The 22,692-nt window shown below is 39.1% G+C and overlaps 1 protein-coding gene across 3 annotated transcripts in view; it reads right to left on the bottom strand.

Moving 5' to 3' along the window:
• Nucleotides 1-5,980: 5,980 nt before the first annotated feature.
• The window catches only part of ptp4a3a (protein tyrosine phosphatase 4A3a), a 54,219-nt gene continuing 37,507 nt past the window's right edge, over nucleotides 5,981-22,692 (bottom strand). For all 3 annotated transcript variants that reach the window (XM_073821587.1, XM_073821589.1, XM_073821588.1), the window contains exons 3-6: nucleotides 20,368-20,460; nucleotides 10,778-10,908; nucleotides 8,590-8,664; nucleotides 5,981-6,957 (exon numbers count right to left, since the gene is read on the bottom strand). In XM_073821587.1, the coding sequence (XP_073677688.1) occupies nucleotides 6,840-6,957; nucleotides 8,590-8,664; nucleotides 10,778-10,908; nucleotides 20,368-20,460 (417 nt within the window). In that variant the 3' untranslated portion in view covers nucleotides 5,981-6,839. The remainder of the gene's footprint in view (nucleotides 6,958-8,589; nucleotides 8,665-10,777; nucleotides 10,909-20,367; nucleotides 20,461-22,692) is intronic.

Raw genomic sequence — 22,692 nt, 5'->3', positions numbered from 1 at the left:
TCTCAATATTTATATTTTTTGCACCCTCAGATTTCAGATTTTCAAATAATTGTCGTCCTATAACAAACAAATAGAAAGCTTATTTATTTAGCTTTCAGAAAATGTTTACATCTCAATTTCGAGAAATTAAGACTTATCACTGTTTTTCCCTGTTGAAAATAAAACTGCATGCTGCTTAGGTAGGTTTTGATGCTGGTTTAAGATGGGCCTTTGCTGCTTTCAAGACTGTTAACGTTAACGCTGAATGATGCACATTAAATTATATAGCCTAACATAGCAAATTATGATATACACAGCGAATTACATTAACTTACATGCATATAAAGTATTCAGATTTCAATATGATAATTGCGATATTTACATTCATGTCTCGTCTGTCTTCTGATCCAATGTTCGCTAATGATAACGAACGTAATTCGCTCACACTTTTAAATTAAGTGGGTAAAATTCAACAATCGCGACTTTAAATAAATAATTTACCTGCTCATGAAGTTCGCCTTTTAAGCGTACAGTACAGGCAGATGTTAGCTAGCTTATAAAAACGCGGACTGATTGGGTAATGGTTACTAAAAATACCTATGTAATACAAGGTGTGGGCAGTGTTGCCAGATTGGAAATGTTCAAGTATCGTACCAGAAGCTCAAAATTATCGTATTTGGGAGAAAATTATCGTATTTGAGTCAAACGTTCAAAATAAAGATATTTATCTAGATGTTACAGCTATTTCTCCTTTTCAGCACTCATTTTCTATACCTTATTGCAATGCTAAACTAATTATCTTACCCGAGTCAAACTTTCAAAATACAGCTATTAATCTAGATGTTACAGCTATTTATCCTTTTCAGCACTTATTTTCTATACTTTATTGTTAAACTAACAACCTCAGTTTTGAAACAACTGACCTAAGTGCGACAGGAACGTTAACTTGTGCTCGTGAGAGAGAGCCATTCTCTATGATGATTGGTTGAGAAGACGTAAGATTGGATGAAAGACATGCGTAACACCACGTTCACGTCTACTCACAATCATGAAGGTAGACGTAGGATCCACACAGCTAGATCTTTGAGAATAGAAGCGCTATAATTACAACGACCATGGTGTCACAAAATTCTGAAATTATCGTACATTGTGGTATTATTGATCGTACATCGTACAGAGGTCAAAATTATGGTACAAATACGATAATTATCGTAGGTCTGGCCACACCGTGTGGGAATTACAATATGGCGGCGCGAAGGCTCTATTGTTTACTTTTGCTATGGTTGGCTTCCCCGGTTGCCATGGAAACTGTGGAACGTTAGATCGTGACATCACACTGGGTCTACCTCTGGGAGCATTATTCGATTATCTCTCGCTGTAGGAGTATCAGTGAATATCTGTCCGAACGAGTACCAACATTCTGTTGAATCGTAGTTCTCCTAAAAGACCAGAAATTCAGTTTGATAATATCTAACAGCTCACTGTGTAAACTAGACTTGTTACAAGTTTTAGTATTCTGTATATGAGTAGTTGGCTACTCTTCAATGGCTTTCTTCAAGAACACATCAGCTTCTTCTACTTCATCTTCGTCTTTATCTTCTTCTTCTTTGTCCTCGGTCGTAGATGAAATGCCAGAGATGGCGCTGAAAAACACATCTCTCGACTCGTCCGAAGAGGACTTTTCCTCATTTAACATCAACCGGCTTTTAAAACATCAAATGTTGCTGAACAAAATCTCAGACCTTCAGTACAGGGCCCGAGAACGCCAGGATGAGTTTCAGTCCCTGCTTGAGCGATTCAACTATATACGTAAGTAATCTGTATTTTTATGGCTGCATTGGATGAAAAAAAAAAAAAACCTAATGCAATTTTGCTTGTTCAAAAGTGCAACTGCAGTGATAAAAAAAGCATGCTTCAGTGTTTGTAGGGCAAAATGATTGTTATTGTATTATTATATTAGAAATAATGTGTTATTCTGATTAATCGTGCAGCCCTAATTCATGTATTGCTGTGGTTTTTATTATAATCCAGTTCTACTGAACAGTCAATGATATTTACATCTTACTTCTTACAGAGGAAACGCTAGAATGGGAGATTGAAAAAGTGGAGAAATCCATGGTCAGCATGGAGTGGCTAGAGAACTTCCAAAAGACCATCGACGAGTTCCAGGCCAATATGACAAACAACGTGAGCCGCCTTCGAGAGAACTTCAAAAGAATACAGCAGATCGCAGCTCAAAAAAGTCTGCCCGTGAAGGCAAAAGGTAAATTAATGTACAAACCATGATTCATAAAAAAGCCTTTTTTAATTGCTTTGGCTACAGTGTGATTTAAAATGTCAGGGTTGCTTACATTGTAAAATGTGTTTGTTTTTAGGCAAACCAGGAAAAGAGCACTTGGATGCCAAAGTAGTTAAAAGCATCCAGTCTCTGCCTCCTTGTCCCACGGTAGCAGAAATGAAGGCGAATCCAACTGCCACGTCAACGTATTCATCAAACCTGATCGGCGTGTTAAATACCATCACGAAATCAACCTCCATCAGTCCAGCCACGACTCGGGCGTTAAAACTGTCAGCAGTGACCGTTGAAAACCTCAACAAGGCTTTTCAAGATCACTGCTTGGAAATCAAGTCTTTTAAGACACCTCTGAAAGAGAGCAAGGTGGCAAGAGATGTGGATAGAGGCATCTTTGCTAGCCCTGTGCACCAATCTGCAGTTCAGCAGCAGAAGGTCCAAAAATCGCCTGCCTTTGCTAAGAGACCCAAAGCAGATGATTATAATTTCCCTCAGGTCCAGGAGCCACCTGTAAGGGTGGAACATTTTGAAGAAAGACCTTCAGACAAGGCTCCAGAGGTCTTCCAGAGACCATCAGCTGATGGCCCGATTCCTCCAACTCCTGCCAGAGCTTTTGCTCTCCCCAAGATCGCACAATCTGTCGAGGAGACAAAAGCTATGGTGGAGCAAAAGGAAAAGGTCACAGTGTTCAAAGAGGTGATGGCTCAGAAAGACACCAGCCATCGTGCTTCCCCAGTCAGGTCTTATGTTCTTCCAGAGATCTCGCAATCCGTGGAGGAGGCAATAGTTGAGATGGAGCCAATGGAGAGAACAGAGACATCATTCAAAGAAATTATGACTCCGAAAGTCCTCCAGAGTCCACCTCCTCATGGCTTCCATTGTCCGTCCCCCGTCAGATCTTTGCCAGTGGAAGAACGGCAGAGTCCATCTCCGCTCCACACAGGTCGTCCTTCCTCGGCTGTGAAACTACCCAAAATTCAAACTCAAGTGAAGTCGGCATCACTTGAGGGGTCTGAAAAGCCAGAGACTCGCAAATATGACTCTCCAGTTTCTAGCAACATTGAGGAGCAGGTCAAGAAGGACAGCGAGGAAGACGTCGACAAACTGTTTAACGCAAAGGCGATCGATCCGTCATGCGTAATAGACGTAACGGCTCAAGAAAACAACCTTCGGCAGCTGGATCAAGCTTTCCAGAGTAACAACATCTCCTCTGAAATGTACAACCTCTGCAGGGGAACTGTTGGTCAAACACTTCAAAGTGTTGAGCTGCGCCTTGCATGTCTTCTACGAAGATACGTCAAACACGTCCAAATGAAGCAATTAAGGTAAGAACGACTTCCATTGGATTAACTCTTCGTGTTTTGTGGTAAATCAATCAAGTGCTAAAACAAAAATCTTATTTTTACTCATTTGCTTTGTTTTACAGGACGTCACTCGAAGAAAATTTCAAAGCGACTAGAAATTTAAAGGATGGACTGGGGTTAAAAAAGGTTCATTCGCAGCTCTGCAAATTCGACCGCTATCGGCAGAGTGTGAAAAACATCTGGGAAGCCAAGCAAGCTTCCGCAAACGAGACGCGCAGGCTGTGCATCGCACGGATGGCCCATTTATACCAACAGGTTAGTAAGAATTCGACAAAACGGACTTAATGCATTGATACTGAGTCTAATACTAAATTGTCATGTGGAAATAATGTAAATATGCTAAAATAGCTAACTCATTTTCTGTTTTTGTCCTGCCTACAGGTGAATGCGGTGCATGGCCTACATCTGATAGGCATATCATGTGTGCAGAAGCATGTATCGCTGCCTCTGCTCACTGTGACACCAGTGCGTTTCAGCTCAGATTTGTGTCCGTTTCCTCCTCGGCAATGGCGAAGTGCATCCAGCAGAGCAAGTCCGGCGCGCCATCTTCAAATTTACCCGAAAGCTCTGCATGGCATAAAGTTGACCAGGAACTTAACAGGCAGTTCCCTGAAGATCGGTCGCGTTCAGTATTAACAGCCAGTGTAAACAAATGTCCAAAAAAGATAATGGCCTGTAAATGAACCCAAATAATTGAAATCCCAAAACCAAAAGCCTGGACTCTGGAGGCTTCGCATCAGGAACTGAAAACACTGGCCTGTGTATAAACATAGGAAGATGGGTTCATTTACACTTACTGTAAAATACTATATAATATAACTTTTAGTTTAACCCCTTAACTGTCACACATTTTTGAGCATAGTTGTGAAAGTGCACCATCCAAATTTAAATTGTTATAATTAATGGACGCTTTCGAAAAAGCGCAGATTTAAGGTTGGTTTTTTAAAGGAGACACTCAGCATATTATTGTGCAAAAAGTGAAAATTTAATATTGTTCAAATTAAGTGAAAACGTTATAGAAGTTCAAATTTACTGTAAAGAAAATGTGCTGTGTTACTATTTTCAAATGTTTATATATAAGAAATATTTACTAAAGAACACTAAATAATTTTGAATCCAAAATTGCGATAGTATATAGGACTCCTGTTATGATGTGGATTTTCTGAGGTGCACTCTTGTGGTAAATTTAACTATTAATTTGCTTACTATTAATCTGTTTTAATCTATAAATGTACTGTTCCTTTGTAATTTGTAACAAAAACTGTGGTAAAATATTTAGGAGTCCTATCAATTTTGGAATAAAAGTATCTGGAACAGTTAGTTTGGCATGATTAGATTAGGATTTAATTGTAATATAGCGAAGGCGGGATGGTGACAGTTAAGGGGTTAAGATGATATAGTAATAAAATTAAAGATAAAAACATGATAAAAATATAAATAATGTATGAAATAAATAATAAACAATAAAACAATTATAAATTGAACTCCTGCCTCTTTAATCAGCAATACATCCAGCTTCTACAGAAAGCACCCAAGCAGCATTCCTGGAAGTCATACACCACAATAAACAGCATAGCTATAAATAAAAAGCTACAATGTAATGCAAAAACAGCTGTCTCTTCTGAAGTTTATATATTAAAGATGAGATTACATTATCTTTGAGAAAACATGTACTTTTACTCTTTGTTAAAGAAAAAATTGCGCTTTTTACACTTTTCAGTGTATTATAGCTTCAAAGACTATCCCTGGTTGTCATCATGCAAAAAAAAAAAATATGTCCTTGTATTAAAAACATATTTTGTCTTTGTAAGACTGTAAAAGTAATACAATCACAGAGAAACACATCACCTATCACTAATAAAATCACAGGATTCCTGTTTATTTCAAGTAACATTTCTTTCAAGTTTATTTATAAGCCAGAGCAGTTGAAATACAGTCGACTCTGTTATAAGCAATTTGCATAATGACTGTTACTTGATGTATTATGGTTTTAATTATTAATTACTCAAATTACACTGATTCATTTCGCCGTTTATTGTGTTGCCATAGAATAATTTTGTATCCAGCTCCAAGTACATCTTTATTTCTAAATTATTTTCTCTTTTATTTTGATGTTTTTACTTTTTTTGTATTTTAAAATACATTAAAATCAAATGAAAATCTACTATAGTTAAAATATAGTCTATTAACTTTTTATTCACGGCCATTCACAGTCTGGGCATCTCTGATCAAGAACAGTTTGAGTCTTTGCCCTGCAGAGGGCAGCATGGCAGTATTTTGATCTGAAGAGTGAACTTGTTACACATTATGAGGTCAGCACATGACAAAACACTAACAGTCCTGATTCATGATTGCAACAGCCTTTATTTGTCTTATGCAGCTGGAGGTGTGTTCTTAAAAAACAGACAAAAACAACTGAAAACCACAGTCTCGTCTCATAACTCTTTCATATAAAGGGCCATTTTCTTTTCACCATCTGATGTCTGTTGACCTGAATGGACAAGTATCATAGACAGATCGCCTCCAGGGAGCCCTGCAGTCCTTACACATTAAAATTATTTCAGCAAACACAAGATCTGATGTTAAGCACATAAACACGCATAAGCATTTTCGTTGTTAAATTCATGAGCCTACACAGACGCGGGCCTTTCAGAAACCGTTTAGTGTTCTTTCGCATGAGCCCTTCATTAGTCCAGCGTAACCGTCGTCTGCTCGCAGAACGTAAAAGCATCATGGGAAAAAGGTCACTGGTAAAAAGATTTGTGCTGAAAACCGAAAGTGTTAAAGAAACCGCAGTCGTCTGAAAAACCGGACTCCTGGCCGGACGAAGCAGGAAAGCGGTAGAAAGAAAACTAAGTAGAGACAGTGAGAAAGAGCACGAATTTTGTCCACGATTCACATTATAACTCCGCCTGGCTCTTTCAGACGATCACGATCATTTGAGGCATGATTAGGGTGTCGGTCCTGGTGCGGGGTCAAAGGTCAGAGGTCGCCTTCGCCGTAGCCGTTTAGACCTCCGAGTCTCAGAAAAGCCATGGCAGTATCCACTCCACGATCAGAGTGAGGAGGATTTGAGGCACCAGTGGGGTTTTCGTCCAGACCGAATCGGTTCGTATTTTAATAGCAAAATCAGCAAAGTGCATCAGTTGTGGCCCAGTCCGTCAGGTTCAGCTCGGTTCAGAACAGCAGGGGTGAGGGTGCAGTCACATGATGCAGCACTTGTTCTTGAAAATGTGCGGGTGTTTGTAGCGCAGTCTCTGTTTGGGCCGATATTTCTCTAGATACGTCAGCTGCTTGCTGTTTATTGCACCTCTGCGCTTCCTGCGGACACAAACACAAATTGCATTAGCATGTTGATTCGGATTCTTTACGTTTCCAAACACAGCAGATAAAAATGGCTTGAGATCTCACGTTTCATTCCAGCCCACACTGGATTGAAAATAGCACTGAAAATGTAAGTGTGACCAAAGAGGGATTAGTTCACTTCCAGAACAAACATTTACAGATAATGTACTCATCCAAGATGTTCATGTCTTTCTTTCTTCAGTCGTAAAATTATGTTTTTTGAGGAAAGCATTTTAAGATTTCTGAAAAAACAGCTAAAACCAGCCTAGGCTGGTTGGCTGGTCTTAGCTGGTTTAAGCTGGAAGTAGCTGGTTTTAGCTGGTCTCCCAGCCTGGCTTTGGTGAAAAAATGTCATTGACAAAACTTGTGACAAAAATTATTCATCAACGAAATTAACACTGCTTCTGACTGCCTTTATCAGTTTTTTCCTTTGATTGAAAGTCGTGAAAACACTATTGTGGAGTGTTAGCTGGTGGTTTCCCAGCCTGACCAGCTAAGTGGCCAAAACCCCTCTAAAACCAGCCTGCTGACCAGCTACGACCAGCTAAAACCAGCCAACCAACCTAGGCTAGCTTTAGCAGTTTTTTTCACCAGGGATAATGGATATGTATGGTGCCCCCAAGTTTGAACTTCCAAAATGCACTTCAAACGCAGCTGAGGAAGAAGGGTCTTATCTAGCGAAACGATTGGTTATTTTCGAAACAAATTGACAATTTATATGAGTCATAGTCTTCTGACTAAAATACTATTTAGTTTTAGTCATATTTTAGTCATCTGAATTGTTTTTAGTTTTAGTCTAGTTTTAGTCGACTAAATCTACAGTAGATTACGTCGGCTAAAATCTAATGGGCTTAGATACAGTGTAATGCATTTATTAAGCATTTCTCTAAAATGTTATGAGACGGTCAGCAAAAGTATGCTAGCTCTTGAGAATCTCTTCCCAAATCATCCCTCCCTACATTTTCGTTTCGTTTTTACTCATTGACGAAAATGTCAATAGATTTTCGGCATTCAAAACTTTTTTTGTCTCGTTTTCATCAGTGAAAAAATGTTGACGAAATTTATGACAAAAATGCCACATTTTTGCTCTCAAATGAGACGAGACAAGACGAGCATTTGAGGTTAAAAAGTATATCAAATGTTCATTTGTTTCGAAAATAACCGATTGTTTCGCTAGATAAGACCCTTCTTCTTCAGCTAGGATCATTTAGAGCCCGTTGAAGCTGCGTTTAAACTGCATTTTGGAAGTTCAAACTTGGGGGCACCATACATTCCCATTATACGGAGAGACATCCTGAAATGTTTTCTTCAAAAAACATGATTTCTTTGCGACTTAAGAAAGAAAGACATGAACATCTTGGATGAGAAGGGGGTGAGTACATTATCTGTACATTTTTGTTCTGAAAGTGAACTAATCCTTTAAGGGCCGTTTAGGAAATCTTTTGTGTGTTGAAAGCTTTCAGCTTGGCCTTGTTATCAAAAGGCACTTTGGAAAGCGTAAGCGACTGAGAACTAGCGTTTAAGATTCACTCGTATGAATGCAGCAGCTGACGTCAAGAGCTCAAGGTCTGTGGTTCTTGAAAGAAGTCAAGAGAGAGATGTACGTACTGTCTGATGAACTGGATGGCATCTTCATACTTCATCCCACTTTCAATCAGTGCCACGGCCACAAGTACTGGAGCTCTGTAGAGAAAAAAAAACAGATACACTGAGAGAGGTGCGACATTGACCTAAACAGACTGCTAAATGTGTGTGTGAGAGATCTCTCATAGAAACACTGTTACACATGTACACTAGCGATGTCAAATAAGCTGGTTTTGTACTTTTTGTATTTTTGAGTTTTATTAAATATTGCTTTTGTATTTTGCTTTTCATAGTTCACAGTTTTTTCTTTTAGTTTTTAAATATTTCTGAACTTCAAGGACTGATTACTTTATTTGTATCTTTGTTTTGTTGTTTTTATTTGTTATTTGTCTGTTTGTTCTATGTATAATTTATGTATATAGTGTTTATATTTGTTCATTCAATTTCTTGAATGCTACTGCTAAATACACCTACACTAACAGCATGCTATTTTTTGTTGTGTTATCAAACCTGGCAACCCTAACACGCACACAGCTTTATTGGCTCATTAGAAAAGCTCAATTGTTCCATGATCTTAGAAATAACTGTAGCTGTACGTTACAAAATCAATGGAGCAATGCCACATTTTTGCTCTCAGATGAGTGGAAAGAGGCATTACGATGAGTTAATTCATCATACAATCATTAATGTTTCACAATTCTGAAGGTCAAGATTCGGGCAAAGCAAAAAGTCCAGAAAAGGTGACTGGTGAGAAACAACATTTAGTGCTGTTGCTAGGTGGTTATTTAATAACCCAAGTCACATTTAAGAGCCCACCCTTCAAATCTCAACTATATTCTGGTCTCAGCACTCTTAAAAATAAAGGTGCTTCACGATGCCGTAGAAATGTCTAAATGGTTCCATAAAGAACCTTTAACATTGGAAGAACCTTTCCGTTTCACAAAAGGTTCTTTGTGGCGAAAAAAGGTTCTTTAAAGAACCTTTGTGGTTCTTCTATGGCATTGCTGTGAAGAACCTTTTAAAGCGTATTTATTTTCAAGAGTGTGCATACGAATCCCCCTTTAACATCCATGAGATCTTAAATCTTAAATCTGATCTACTAAAGTAACAGAAGCTCTCAACCCTCAAACACTTAACCTTTAATACTTAACCTTCCCTTTCAAAACATACACTGCACAGTAAAGACAGTTCAATCTTACAGCATTACTCCGGCTTTAAACAGCGTTGCCATCTGAATTAGATGAAAATAAACGAGTCAGGCCAAAAAAGCACTGGCACTCCTTCAAGAGTTGAGACCGATTCCCTTTGGAAGTGCATGAAGTGCGTCAGAGACGGAGTTTTACCGCCCAAAAGATGAGAGCAGCGAGGCCAGACTACCTCCTCCTCACTTTTCCAACGTCACTCGCTATTTTACAGCCGTCGTTGGGGTGTTTTGTTTCGCCGTCCGTGCGCCAACAGAGAGCATAAATACATCATCCGTAGGAGCTCCTTATGAGACGTACTGTTCCGTATTTATAATTGCCAAGTTGTGCAATATTGCTTTTGAGAATGACTGATTTTGTTGTCCTTTTCGTTACTATGAAATTGCACCCACTGAATAAGGTAAATAAACTGCTAATTGAGTTCCCATTCGCGTGTCAGTCATGGGCTGAAAGGAAATACGACCACAAGGTGACTAGGAGCATAATGTAAAGCTCACATATAGCCCAGTCATGTGGGATAGACAGTCTGGCATAAAGGTCACGGAAAGAGCACGCATTTGAGAAGGACAGTAATAACACATGCTCGTAAAAAGCAACTTCCTGTTTTGTCTTCGGCCCTCACCCCGATGCCTCTTGAAACAGAGAGGGACTGCAGCGGAGTGAGTGCACTTTGGGGACTGTTGACTTTGGCGGAGCACTCTGTCCACTTTAAAGCCTCTGAAGAGCTACCTCTCGCTCGCTATGTACGCTGTACGGGTTTCAGCCCATAGGGGACTATCAACTTCATCCACGGTTAATAGAGAAGACGTGTCTCCTGGGAGGCCAGAGGTGCATAATGTTCTATAGAGTACATTCTTTTCCAGATTAAGGTCTCGAACAGGGCACCAGAGGTGGGCTTACTTATGGGCCACCAGACGAGAAATGAACCCATTTACCCCAGAGTTCCCAGGGCTGAGTGATACCAGCTAGTTAAAGATATGTTTAAATCTTGAGAATGCACATTTACTGACCTTCCTAAACCGGCCACGCAGTGCACAGCCACGCAGCAGCCGGGTTCTTCCATGAAACGTCTCTTTAGGAGACTCAGCCAGTCCTCTACGACTTTAGATGGAGGAGGAGCGCCGTCATCAAATGGCCAGTCCTGAGGAGAGGAGAACAAGTTACACGTTTATATCAGCACATTAATTGGATAGTTCACCCTAAAATGAAAATTCTGTCATCATTAATTCCAGGGCTATGTTTGTGTTTGCACTGAATGGAGTTTTAAAATAGGGATGCACCGAATGTTCGGCAACCGATATATTATCCGAATAAGTGACAAAGGCTGAATAAATTATACCGAACAATGACGTGACGCGAGCAAATAGAGGCGCACACTAATGCAGCAAACATGTCGGCAGTGTGGAAGCATTTAAAACTGTCAGAGAAAGACGCAAAAATTACAAGCACCGACAGCGAGAGACTGTTTAGTATCGCATCGCATGTCTTCCACGAGAAGAGAAAGGGGTGGTTGGTGCTGGTTGTTTGAATGATGACTGAAATCAGCAAATGGCCTTAAACCATTAGTAAATAAACTACAGAACGTTATATTGTCTAATACGCGCACAAACTCTATTTATTCTGACAGCTCTGCACAAGATCCTTAGCCAGGGTTCAAAGTCCAAATCGCAAGGGAAATCTGCGCTGAAACAGCGTAATGAGAATCTTTCATAAATCTGCTGCTGTCAGCAAAAAGTAGTACTGAGGTCTTCTTGTGGGTTTCTGCCAAGATAAAAGTCAATATTCATAAATGTTTGCATTGTAATTTTACTGATGTTATGTAAAATAAAAAATAAAAAGACAATCATTACAACAGCTCTATTAATACATTTATTATAACATTCCCCTTTGCTCAGCAAAGCTGCATTTATTTGTACATTAAAAACACATGCCTGATTCAAGAATGGGGTCTTAAAAATGGCCAAAGAATATTATTTTACTAACTTATTAATTTTAAGTAAAATTGTGCTTTGTTGGTAGGCTATAATGACTACTAGAATGTTAAAAATGTTCAGTGTTAAATAAATATTTTTAAATTGTTGTTTTGTGATTGATTTTTTTTTTTTGAAAAGCAAGACAAAACTGTAAAAACCAAATATTGGCTATTTCATTTATGCAATGGTAAAAATAATTGGCAAAGTACCAGGGAGGGGGGATACGAACAACCGTGTTCGGTAATCGGCCTTCGGCCCAGTGTGTAATTTTGTTCGGCTTCGGCCAAGAATTTTCATTTCAGTGTATCCCTACTTTACCTAATGCTGCAAAAACGCATAGAAACCTTTAATGTATCACGGACATATCTCATGAATCCTTTCATAAACAAAGCTTTGTTGATTAAAATGGAACTTTGTGAGATTGTGATGAACTAAGATGAGTGACGGCTTTTAATCATTTTTAAGGGAGTTTGTAAATGAGATATTGATTTAATACAACAGTTAAATAAACACGAAGATAATATTAAGTGACTTACTTGGTCTAACTGTAACACTATTGCCTGATTTTGCTCTATTTCGTCATCAAAAATGATCTGAAACAAGTCACAACCAAGCTGCTGCGCATCTCCATTCAAACACAGCGGTGTTTCGTTTAGAAATTAACGTGTTTTTAAACTAAATCTAAATAATTTATTATTTCTGTATTCAAAATTTAGTATTTAAAACAATCTCAACATGAATTTATGAATTTGATTGCACTCATGCCACCTCTGAGCCTCATTAAACATGAAAATACACCTACAAGCCACTTTTGTGTTCTTCTGTGCCACCTCTGTAGTACAAATACATTTTGTTTATACTGATTTCATTTGATTGGCAACTTATTCTTTTTCTGATGTTTCATTTAGAAATTTTAAAAAGCTTTAAAAAATTATGTAAGGAGTCAAATATCACCTCATAATGGGAAGGCAAATTTTTGATCAGATTCATTGATGATTGATTAAAGGTGCTCCTGAAATTTTGCCTTCTAAATGTTTTAAGTTAGGAGTGCAATGCTCCTAAAAAGAGGCCTGAATTCACCCACACCTTGTTCCAAACCTGTATGAAATTCTTTCTTCTGTTGAACACTTAAGATATTTCAAAGAATGTTGGTAACCAATCAGTTGCTGGTAGCCATTTACATAATATGCACAAAATACTATGGAAGTCAATGGCGCCATTCACGCAGAAAGACAAGCTTTGACTTTGAAACAATCCATTATTTGTTCACACTGGCAACATTGTGACATTTTGATTTTAGTGTGTTATTTTAATGTCATGGATATGTTTCAGGCAAGGGACAAAATATTGCATCATGGGGTAAATCAAGTGAGCTCGGTTGTGTGCGATCCCATTAGTAGTCAATTTGCTGCTTATTTGCATAGATAAACTGTTAGGACTTGTTGTATCTAGTGGTTGTCCAGTGAACTTTGACATTATAATGACCTCCAGCCACTTCGGAAGACAAATCAAGATATTTCTAATGAAATCATAGACAGCAACACAACTATTACATTCATGGTCCAGAAAGGTAGTAAGGACGTTGTTAAAATACTCCATGTGACATCAGCGTCCAATCTTAATTTTATGAAGCTACCAGAATACTTGCTGTTTATGCAGGGTCAGAAAGCTGTAGGATTTCATCAAAAATATCTTCATTTGTGTTGATGAATGAATGTCTTATGGGTTTAGAACGATATGAGGGTGAGTAATTAATGACATATATTTCATTTTTGGGTGAACTATCCTTTTAACATAAACATCTCTAAGAAATCAAAAGTCTAAAGGTTTTTGGACCAATGAAAAACCCACTGAAATCTATGAATGTTATTGCATTATACAACTAAATGTCAAAACCAGGTGGCATTTATTTGAAAATAGTATAGCACAAACACGTTTAAACCTAAATACTGCAGCTCCTTGTGATTGTCCAACATTAGTGGATCATGTTTAGGGTTAAATGTGATGAACCGCACCCTTGTTTACTCTTATAGGACACCTGTGTGAATTGCAAAAAATTGAGACGTACTGAGAAGAGCTAGTGCAGTATTTGTTTTTTTAGATGCCACCTGATTTGCATTTAATGCAAAGACTTTTTAAATGCAACTTAAGTGTCCAAATACAAGCTGGGGCCATTGAACCAGTTTTCAAGGTCTAAGGCTGATGCAACTTTTCGAGCAATTTTGAGAAATGTTTGAGCAATGTTGCTTGGGCAATTTCCAATTGAGAATGGGTAACACATTTCTATCTAGACTGTTCGTGGGCCCTTGTCTCTCCATATAATGGACTTCTATGGTGCACCAGAGTTTGAACTTCCAAACTGCAGTTTAAATGCAGCTTCAGAGCTCTAAATGATCCCAGCCGAGGAAAAAAGGGTCTCATCTAGCGAAACGATTGGTTATTTTTTGAAAACATTTACAACTTATATACTTTTTAATCTCAAACGCTCGTCTTACCAAGCTAGACAAGACGAGCATTTGAGGTTAAAAAGTATATAAATTGTAATTTTTTTTTAAGAAAATAACCTATCGTTTTGCTAGATAAGACCCTTTTTTCCTTGGCTGAGATCGTTTAGAGCAGCGGTTCCCAATTCCAGTCCTCGCGCCCCACCGCTCTGCACATTTTGCATGTCTCTCTTAGTTAACACACCTGATTCAGATAACCAGCTCATTAGAAGTGAGGTCCGTGCAGGAACTGCGTTCCGATTGACATGGTCCCTGCAAATTGTTCATTGCTCCCTGCTCCCTAAGCGGGGGAAATCTGTTTACTATACTTCGAAACATTCATTCACATATTTGCGCTACGTCACCGCATGTAGCGTCTTCACACACAGATAAAACTTACTAGAGAAGTGTGACATAAGTGCATCTGTAAATAATTGCATTTTAAATTTATGTCTCGCACGCTTTAATGACCTTCAAATGGAACATATACGCTTGCTTCGAACTAATGAATAATGGCGGAATATCCTGTGATGTCCACTTCGAAGGGCAGTAACGTTGGAATAGAACAAACGTCGGAAGCGATGCGTGAAACACACAAAATGTGCAGAGCGGTGGGTCGCGAGGACTGGAATTGGGAACCGCTGGTTTAGAGCCCTTTGAAGCTACATTTTGGAAGTTCAAACTCCGGGGGTACCATAGAAGTCCACTATATGGAGAGAAATCCTGAAATGTTTTACTCAAAAAACATATTTTCCTTACGACTGAAGAAAGAAAGACATGAACACCTTGGATGACAAGGGGGTGAGTACATTATCTGTACATTTTTGTTCTGAAACAGATTGCATTTACATTTATTCTTTTACAAAGTACGGGTGAGTACCCTTTTGTTTTTTAAATAGCAGACCACTATTTTAGTTTCCATCGGCTGATTAATTGGTATCAGCCAGTGTGGTCCAACCTAGCTAACAGTATAGGTAAAATCCAATATTGGTCGATCTCTACTTGCCACCAATATTTATTAATAGATATTTAATAATCCATGACAGGCCTAAGTCAGCCAAGGTACCTGAATAAAAACACACTAAGCAAAATAGTGTTTAAAGCAACACTAAGTAACTTTTCCCTCAACGCTCCCTCTACAGGTTGGAAGCGGAATTGTCCATTACCGCTGTCGTAAATAATTTAGCCTACCGTCGCGTCACATGCACATTATTTGTTTGGAGGCTATCCAGGACCGGCTTTGGAAATAACGATGTCCAGTGACAAGGTAGAGTATGTTGTATGACTTTATAAAAGTATGAAAACCTTTTGTGAAGCCTGCCGTAAAGCAAGTCGCATTTGTAGTCTCATTTGAACTACAAAACCGCGACCCGACGACCCAAACTTACATAGTGCTGTTATGGCCGATAGAGGGTCGCAAAGCGAATACGAAAGTGCCGTTTCACCCTGTTATGAGTTGATGAACCACTGACACGAGTTCGGAAACATTATTTTAAGGTAAAAACAACTCTTTAGTGTTGACAATTCCGCTTCCAACCTGTAGAGGGAGCGTTGAGGGAAAAGTTACTTAGTGTTGCTTTAAAGGGGTCCTATTATGCTTTTTCACTTTTTTAATTTTAGCCAGTGTGTGGTGTGTATGTTTGGGCATAAAAAACATCTACAAACTTACAAATCTCAAAGTCCACTCCAAAGGGAGATATTTAGTTTTTTAAAAAATCCCTTTTTAAGAACTAAAACGAATGTCTCCGATGTGTTTTTGTAACAAAAATATCCATATTTAAAATGTAGGAACCACTTTAATCTAGCTTGCGCAGTTTTACACGGAACTTGCTGCTTTGGGAAGGGATGAGGCAGGACTGAAACGCCGTCTAAGCTGTTCGCCAATCACAACGCAGTGGGACTGCTAACCAATGAACACATTTAATTTTTTCGGAAGGCAGACATACATCAAACCCGGAACTAATCAAGCCATTTGTGCCAGCCTGGGGAGAAAGCTATTGTAATGTCAATATTTGTGAAAAATAGTACGTTTTTTGAACCACCAAGCATGAGAGCATGTTCTAGTGCACCTCCAAAACAAAACAAAAAAAACATTGTAAAAGAGCTTAATAGGACCTCTTTAATTATTGTTATTGAAAAAATAATTTTTTGTCCATTTCGCACATCCATAGTGGAAATGTACATATCTATCAATCCCCGTCCCTGTTCCGAGGTGGCTGGCAAAAGCGGTACATGTTTCTGTGTCAGTGAGACAAAGCGTGAGGCCTTGTAGGCATGTGGAACACGGCATAAATTTAGCAACCGTGTGTGGCTTTCCTGTGCTCCCCTGACCTCAAGGTGAGAGGTGATGCACAATCATGCTTCCCAGGACATCCGGAAAATTCCACCCCTCCTTTCCCGTTCGCCCGCCTATACCACTGAGGGACTTTGAAGTGCTTCAGCTGCCGAGGGACGTGGCTCGTGTAGACCAGCACGCAAACTGGCATGTCTTCACAGGCACAGATGCCCACACAAACACACACACTCGTGTGATCCAGAGAGGCTTGGCAGGGCAGGCCTCAATTATAAAGAGCTTTCTCACAGTACAGCCACATAAGTCGCCATTTAGAGGCCTAAAATATCGCTTATCACACGGGACCGATGAGCGACACGCCGTCACACTACAGCCCTAGGGACGGGACGTCGACACTAGCAGGTGTGAGTCCTTTCAAGTAAACAAGTCGGACCGGCGAGGTCTCTAGGAGGCTGGCTTTACAGAAAAGCCTTTGAAGCATGAATGACGCGCCACAAACGCTTCCTCCGCTTCCCTCCAGTCCGCCCTATTGATTTCCCGGGCAAACACGCCTCAAGAACCTTTCGGCAGTGGATGGAGGGCCGCTGATGTAATGCACATTGGGTAAACAGCCATGGCCTACTTTGCGAATTCAGAATTAGGTAGCAGGGTCACTTGCTCAAACCCACAGATCTCAGTGCAGACGTTCTGAGCTGGAAGGGTGCGGAACGGCACGTGTGCCCGTCCCAGAAGCACACAGTTTACTCCCTCGTTGCAGGTGTTTGCACAAATATACGAGGCACACACTGCTGATTGTTCCCACTGGGGTTTTTCGCCTCGACAAAGTTTCTCAGCAACTCGTGCGGCACATGATTGACATTGCATGAAGCTCCGGACATAAACAACGAGCATATGTTTTCGAAGGTGTTCCACACCAATGCAAGCAACTGGTGTCCAATGCACGTGTCTTCTAACAGAATTCTTATTCACGGCATGAGATTTGTGTGAATTATCGGGTTTGGTAAATGGCTGCGGGACTGCGGAGGTGCGTCAAGCAGCCAGTTTGTCCTTCGTATCCACACAAGGTAGTGAAGACAACACTTATGCAACAGTTCGCCTTGGGTTTTTCTTTTCTTTACAGGCTTGCTGTGAGAAAGTCAAGAGGAAAAGTATAAAAGCAAGGTTGGGTGGTGGGGGAAGGTGGGCGGGGACCGATCGGAGGCCACACGGAGAGACCAGGCTCTGCAGCTACCATAGCAACAGTGAAACGTTGACGTTGGTAATAAGAAACACGTGTGGCTGCTTGGAAGAGAACGTTCTCTATAATGACTATAGTGTGTGTGTGTGTGTGTGTGTGTGTGTGTGTGAGAGAGAGAGTATCAAGGGGTCAAGTTTCACTGTTTCACTTTTCACTTCTAACGCAGAACACTTTCTGTAACTGTAAGTGCACCAGAAGCCCTCACCTCTCCATTGTTTTCACCATCTGGCCCTTTAAATGTCAAAATGACATGATTTATTTACACAGCTTGTTGGAATAGTTGATTCTGATTGGGTGATGGTGGCAGAATATTTTTGTATAATGACCACTAAATTATAACGCTTTTTTTTTTTCTAAATAGAATCCTAGTTTTATGTCATTCATATCACTCTGTGGTTTAAAATGATTTCATATTAAATTAACATTTTAGATTTATTTATAGATCATCTACTAAGTAGATCTAAGAACTACTATTTTAAAGAATGTTGGTAACCAAACAGTTGGCGGTACCCATCGTCATCCATAGTATAAAAATATATATATATTTCAGCTATTTGTAACCAACTTTTTTCAAAATATCTTAAATCCCTATTTTACCCAAAAATGAAAGTTACCCCATGATTTACTCACCGTCAATCTATCCCAGGTGTATATGACTTTCTTCTTTGATGAATACAATCGGAGTTGTATTAGAAAATGTCCTGGCTCTTCCAAGCTTTATAATAGCAGTGAATGGGTGTTGAGATTTTGAAGTCCAAAAAAAAAAGTGTATCCATCCATCATAAAAAGGACCCCACATGGCTCCGGGAGGTTAATAAGGGCCTTCTGAATGAATCGATGCATTTGTGTAAGAAAAATATCCATATTTAAAACTTTATAAATTGTAATCTCTAACTGTCGTGCATTCATGAGAGAGTGACGTTGCAGAGGATGACGTAGGACGTAGGCAAACAAGGTGACGAATGTGGAAGCACAGCGGAGAGAGCTAAACAAAACACCAGTCACAAAATAGAAGTACAAAACAAGGGCCTGTAAAGGAAAATGTATAAGGATTTTGAGAAAACAGTTTTTTCTTTGTTGTAAACAAAACTTGGTTGTCGTGAGACTAGCATATTCTCACCGGAGCCTCATCTGCTGAAACGCCACTCTCTTGTGAACATGTGTACGTTAGTTAGTGGAAGCTACAGATTATGGTTTATAAAGTTTTAAATATGGATATTTTTCTTACACAATGCATCGATTCACTTTAGCAGGACTTCAAGAGCCACGTGGAGCACTTTTTTATGATGGATGGATGCATTTTATTGGGATTCAAAATCTCAACACCCATTCACTGCCATTATAAAGCTTAGAAGAGCCAGGACTTTTTTTTATTATAACTCCGATTGCATTCGTCTGAAAGAAGAAAGTCATATACATACACTTAATATGGCTTGAGGGTGAGTAAATCATGGGGTAATTTTCATTTTTGGGTGAACTATCTTTTTAATTCATGTTGAACCGAAGAAATAAACTTGTAAACGACTTGAGGTTGAGTATATGATGACAAAATTTACATTTCTAAACTATGCCTTTAACGTCTCTCAAGTAAATGAATCTTGTTTTAACGCTTTTTTAGAACCGACAAATTAGACAAATATAGTTGTTAAAGGAGTAGTTCACTTCCAACAAAAAAAATACAGATAATGTACTCACCCCCTGGTAAATCAAAGATGTTCATGTCTATCTTCCTTCAGTCGCAAAGAAATTTTTTTTTTTTTTGAGGAAAACATTTCAGGATTTCTCTCCATATAATGGACTTCTATGGTGCTCCCGAGTTTGAACTTCCAAAATGCAGTTTAAACGCAGCTTCAAATGCCTCTAAAAGATCCTAGCCGAGAAGGAAAGGTATTTTCTTTAAAAAAATGTACAATTAATATACTTTTTAACCTCAAACACTCGTCTTGTCTAGCTCTGCATGTACTCTATGTATTTCGGTTCAAGACAGAAATTAGGGATAGTCGAAACACTCCCATTTCATTCTCTCCTCGAACTTCAAAATCGTCCTACATCGCTGCAGAAGTACCAACCCAGTGTTTAGAAGTGAACATGCAAAGAAGTTTAAACGGCCTTTACAAAAAAAGGTAAAACAGTGATGAAGGACGATTTCAAAGTTGGAGGAGAAAATGAGATGGGAGTTTTTCGACATGAACTGTCATGAACCGTAATACACACAGAGCTAGACAAGACGAGTGTTTGAGGTTAAAAAGTATATAAATGGTATTTTATTTTAGAAAATAACCAATCATTTTGCTAGATAATTCTTCCTCGGCTGGGATCGTTTAGAGCCCTTTGAAGCTGCATTTAAACTGCATTTTGGAAGTTCAAACTCGGGGGCACCATAGAAGTCTATCACATGGAGAGGAATCCTGAAATGTTGAAATTTCAGACAGACATGAACATCTTGGAGGAGTAAATAATTATCTGTAACTTTTTCTTCTGGAAGTAAACTACTTCTTTAAGAATACAGTTAGCCATTCCAAATTGTAAAACCAACCCCTTCAGGGAGACATAAGAGTTTTTTGGTAAGTTTTTTAGCAGTAAGATCTGGTACATCAAGAAGATGTGCACTCACCACGACAGTGATCCCATCCTTCTCCAGTGGAGTTTTGTCGTAGGTTATCTCACAAACTCTGACCACCGTCGTGGCACCATACTTCTTAAGATCCTAAAGTGTGATGGGAACAAAAAGACAGGCGATTTAAAAAAATGATTTCAGGGAAAAAAGACAGACAATCACCATTAGCTCTGACATAATTTTCCTCCATTAAAATACAAACACAATCACCATAATGGGGGAAAAGCAAGGTAAGCTTCTCATGAACACGCTCCATCCCTCATCCCTGCCATGTGACGGAGCGCTGGGATAAGTTTCCATAGAAACGGAGGCTTTCTGGATGTGCTGTTATCATTAGAGCCTCTATGGTTCATGCACACTTTCCCAACTAGGTAAGAATGAGTGGGTCATGTGACGGCGCAGTTGTCTTAAAGGGGTCCTATTATGCTTTTTCGCTATTTGAAATTTAGTCGGTGTGGTGTGTATGTTTGGGCATAAAAAACATCAACAAAGATAGAAATCTCAAATCCACTCCAAAGATATTTCGTTTTTAAAAAAATCCCTTTTAAAGAACTACAACAAACAGCTCCTTTGGACTACAGCGCTTGTTTTCCAGGCTGGCTGAAGCATCCCAGAACCCAGAATGTCCATGCTATGTCGTTAAATTTAGGCAAATCCTCCACCTCGTCCCTTCCACCCGTGGTCCCAATTGTTTAAGTTCACCTAAAATGTAACCGATTGTGTTTACGTGAATACTCAACAACACGGATAATTCAACATCATTTTTTGAGTATTTCTCTGTTCGTGAGACGCGAAAGAGTAACTTACTCGTGTGCAGTGTGAGATGCGCTCAGAAAACCGGACCGAATTGAGTTTTTGGAGTTTTGCTTCGTCAAATTTATCCATATGCCTGCTCTTCTCTTACTCCCAGATATTGACATTTTTTTATGTTTTATGAAACGTGAAGCATAGGTATGCCAGCTTATGTTTACGATCTATCCCACAGGATAGACCAGGGCTCTAGAGTGCGACCAATTTGGTCGCACGTGCGACCTAATTTCTCAATGGTGCGACTAAAAAAAATCAAAGGTTGCACCGGTGCGACCAGCCGTTCGAGGGAAAAAAAAAAAAACGAAACTCCGTCACTCTTAAAGTCTCCCTGTTGCTCAACAACAGACACACATTAGACCCATATCGTGGTCTAAAGCAATCAGAGATGAAGGACAGATCCCGCGCCCCCTCTGATTGGCCGTGGTCCAGATATTCATGTACGTGTGTACGTTTGAAAATGCATGTGATGCAGTCAGGCTGTCTCTACATGGTCAGGCGTTTACAATGCCTCCTCCGCAAAAACACGGACTGGATCGCGGACTCCATTCATAAAAACCGAATTTACTATGGCGCGGATGCCACGTAATACGTCAACGTTTGGATTGATAAATCAAAAGTTGGTCTGTCACTTAATTCAAATCGCGACATGGACTAGTGTCTGTGAAAACTGAAAGGCAAAAAGACCGTTTAATATGAATCCTGCATGTTCCGTTTGCCTCTATGTATTAATGGTGGAGACGTGTATTTTTTTTTTTTACTACACGCGTATAGGCTACTGAAGCACGCGTGACGCTCCCGCTAATTTTTGGCATTTGCATCTCACATGAACAGATAAACTCAATCTCCAAACCTACTGTGTCACTTTTACCGTTTCATTTGAGAAAGCATCATAACATACTGTACACACAGAAACTTCACCTGTCAACCTGTCAAAATAAAAGTATGGTTTAACATGAAACAGAACAATATTAGTCCTGTATTACTATTGTACAGTATAATGTAGGTGTTTATATATTCCTATTTATAAATCATATATATGTTTGCCAAAAATTAAAAAGGTTTATTTTTCATTTGATTAAAAATAAATAAATGTTTATGCTTTCATTTGATTATGTGAAAAATTAAAACAAGAATTTCTAAAAAAAAAAAAAAAAAAAAAAAAAAAGATTGTAAAGCCCTATTGTTCAAAATGTTAAAATAGAGAGTTTTGGACTTATTTTTTCACTGAAATGTTTTCATTATTACACCAAGTAGGGTAAAGTACCGGGAAAAAAAATATGCCCCCCCCCCCCAAAAAAAAGCTGGAAACCTAGGGGGAACACTGATTCTTATGAAGAAAAATGGCTTGAACGTAAACCCAACGTACAGCAATGATGTTGCATGCGCCCAATTTATAAGAGTTATCGCATCAAGCCATGAGGTGTTCAGTTTGAAGCCCTTAAAACACTTAATTTAGATTTTCTTTTTAGTTAATTATCTTGAAATTTTTTAAGTTTAAATTTCAGCTCAGTA

This window comes from Garra rufa, chromosome 17, assembly GCF_049309525.1.
Source record: "Garra rufa chromosome 17, GarRuf1.0, whole genome shotgun sequence".
NCBI lineage: Eukaryota > Metazoa > Chordata > Actinopteri > Cypriniformes > Cyprinidae > Garra > Garra rufa.
This window is presented reverse-complemented; position numbering and strand designations above follow the sequence as displayed.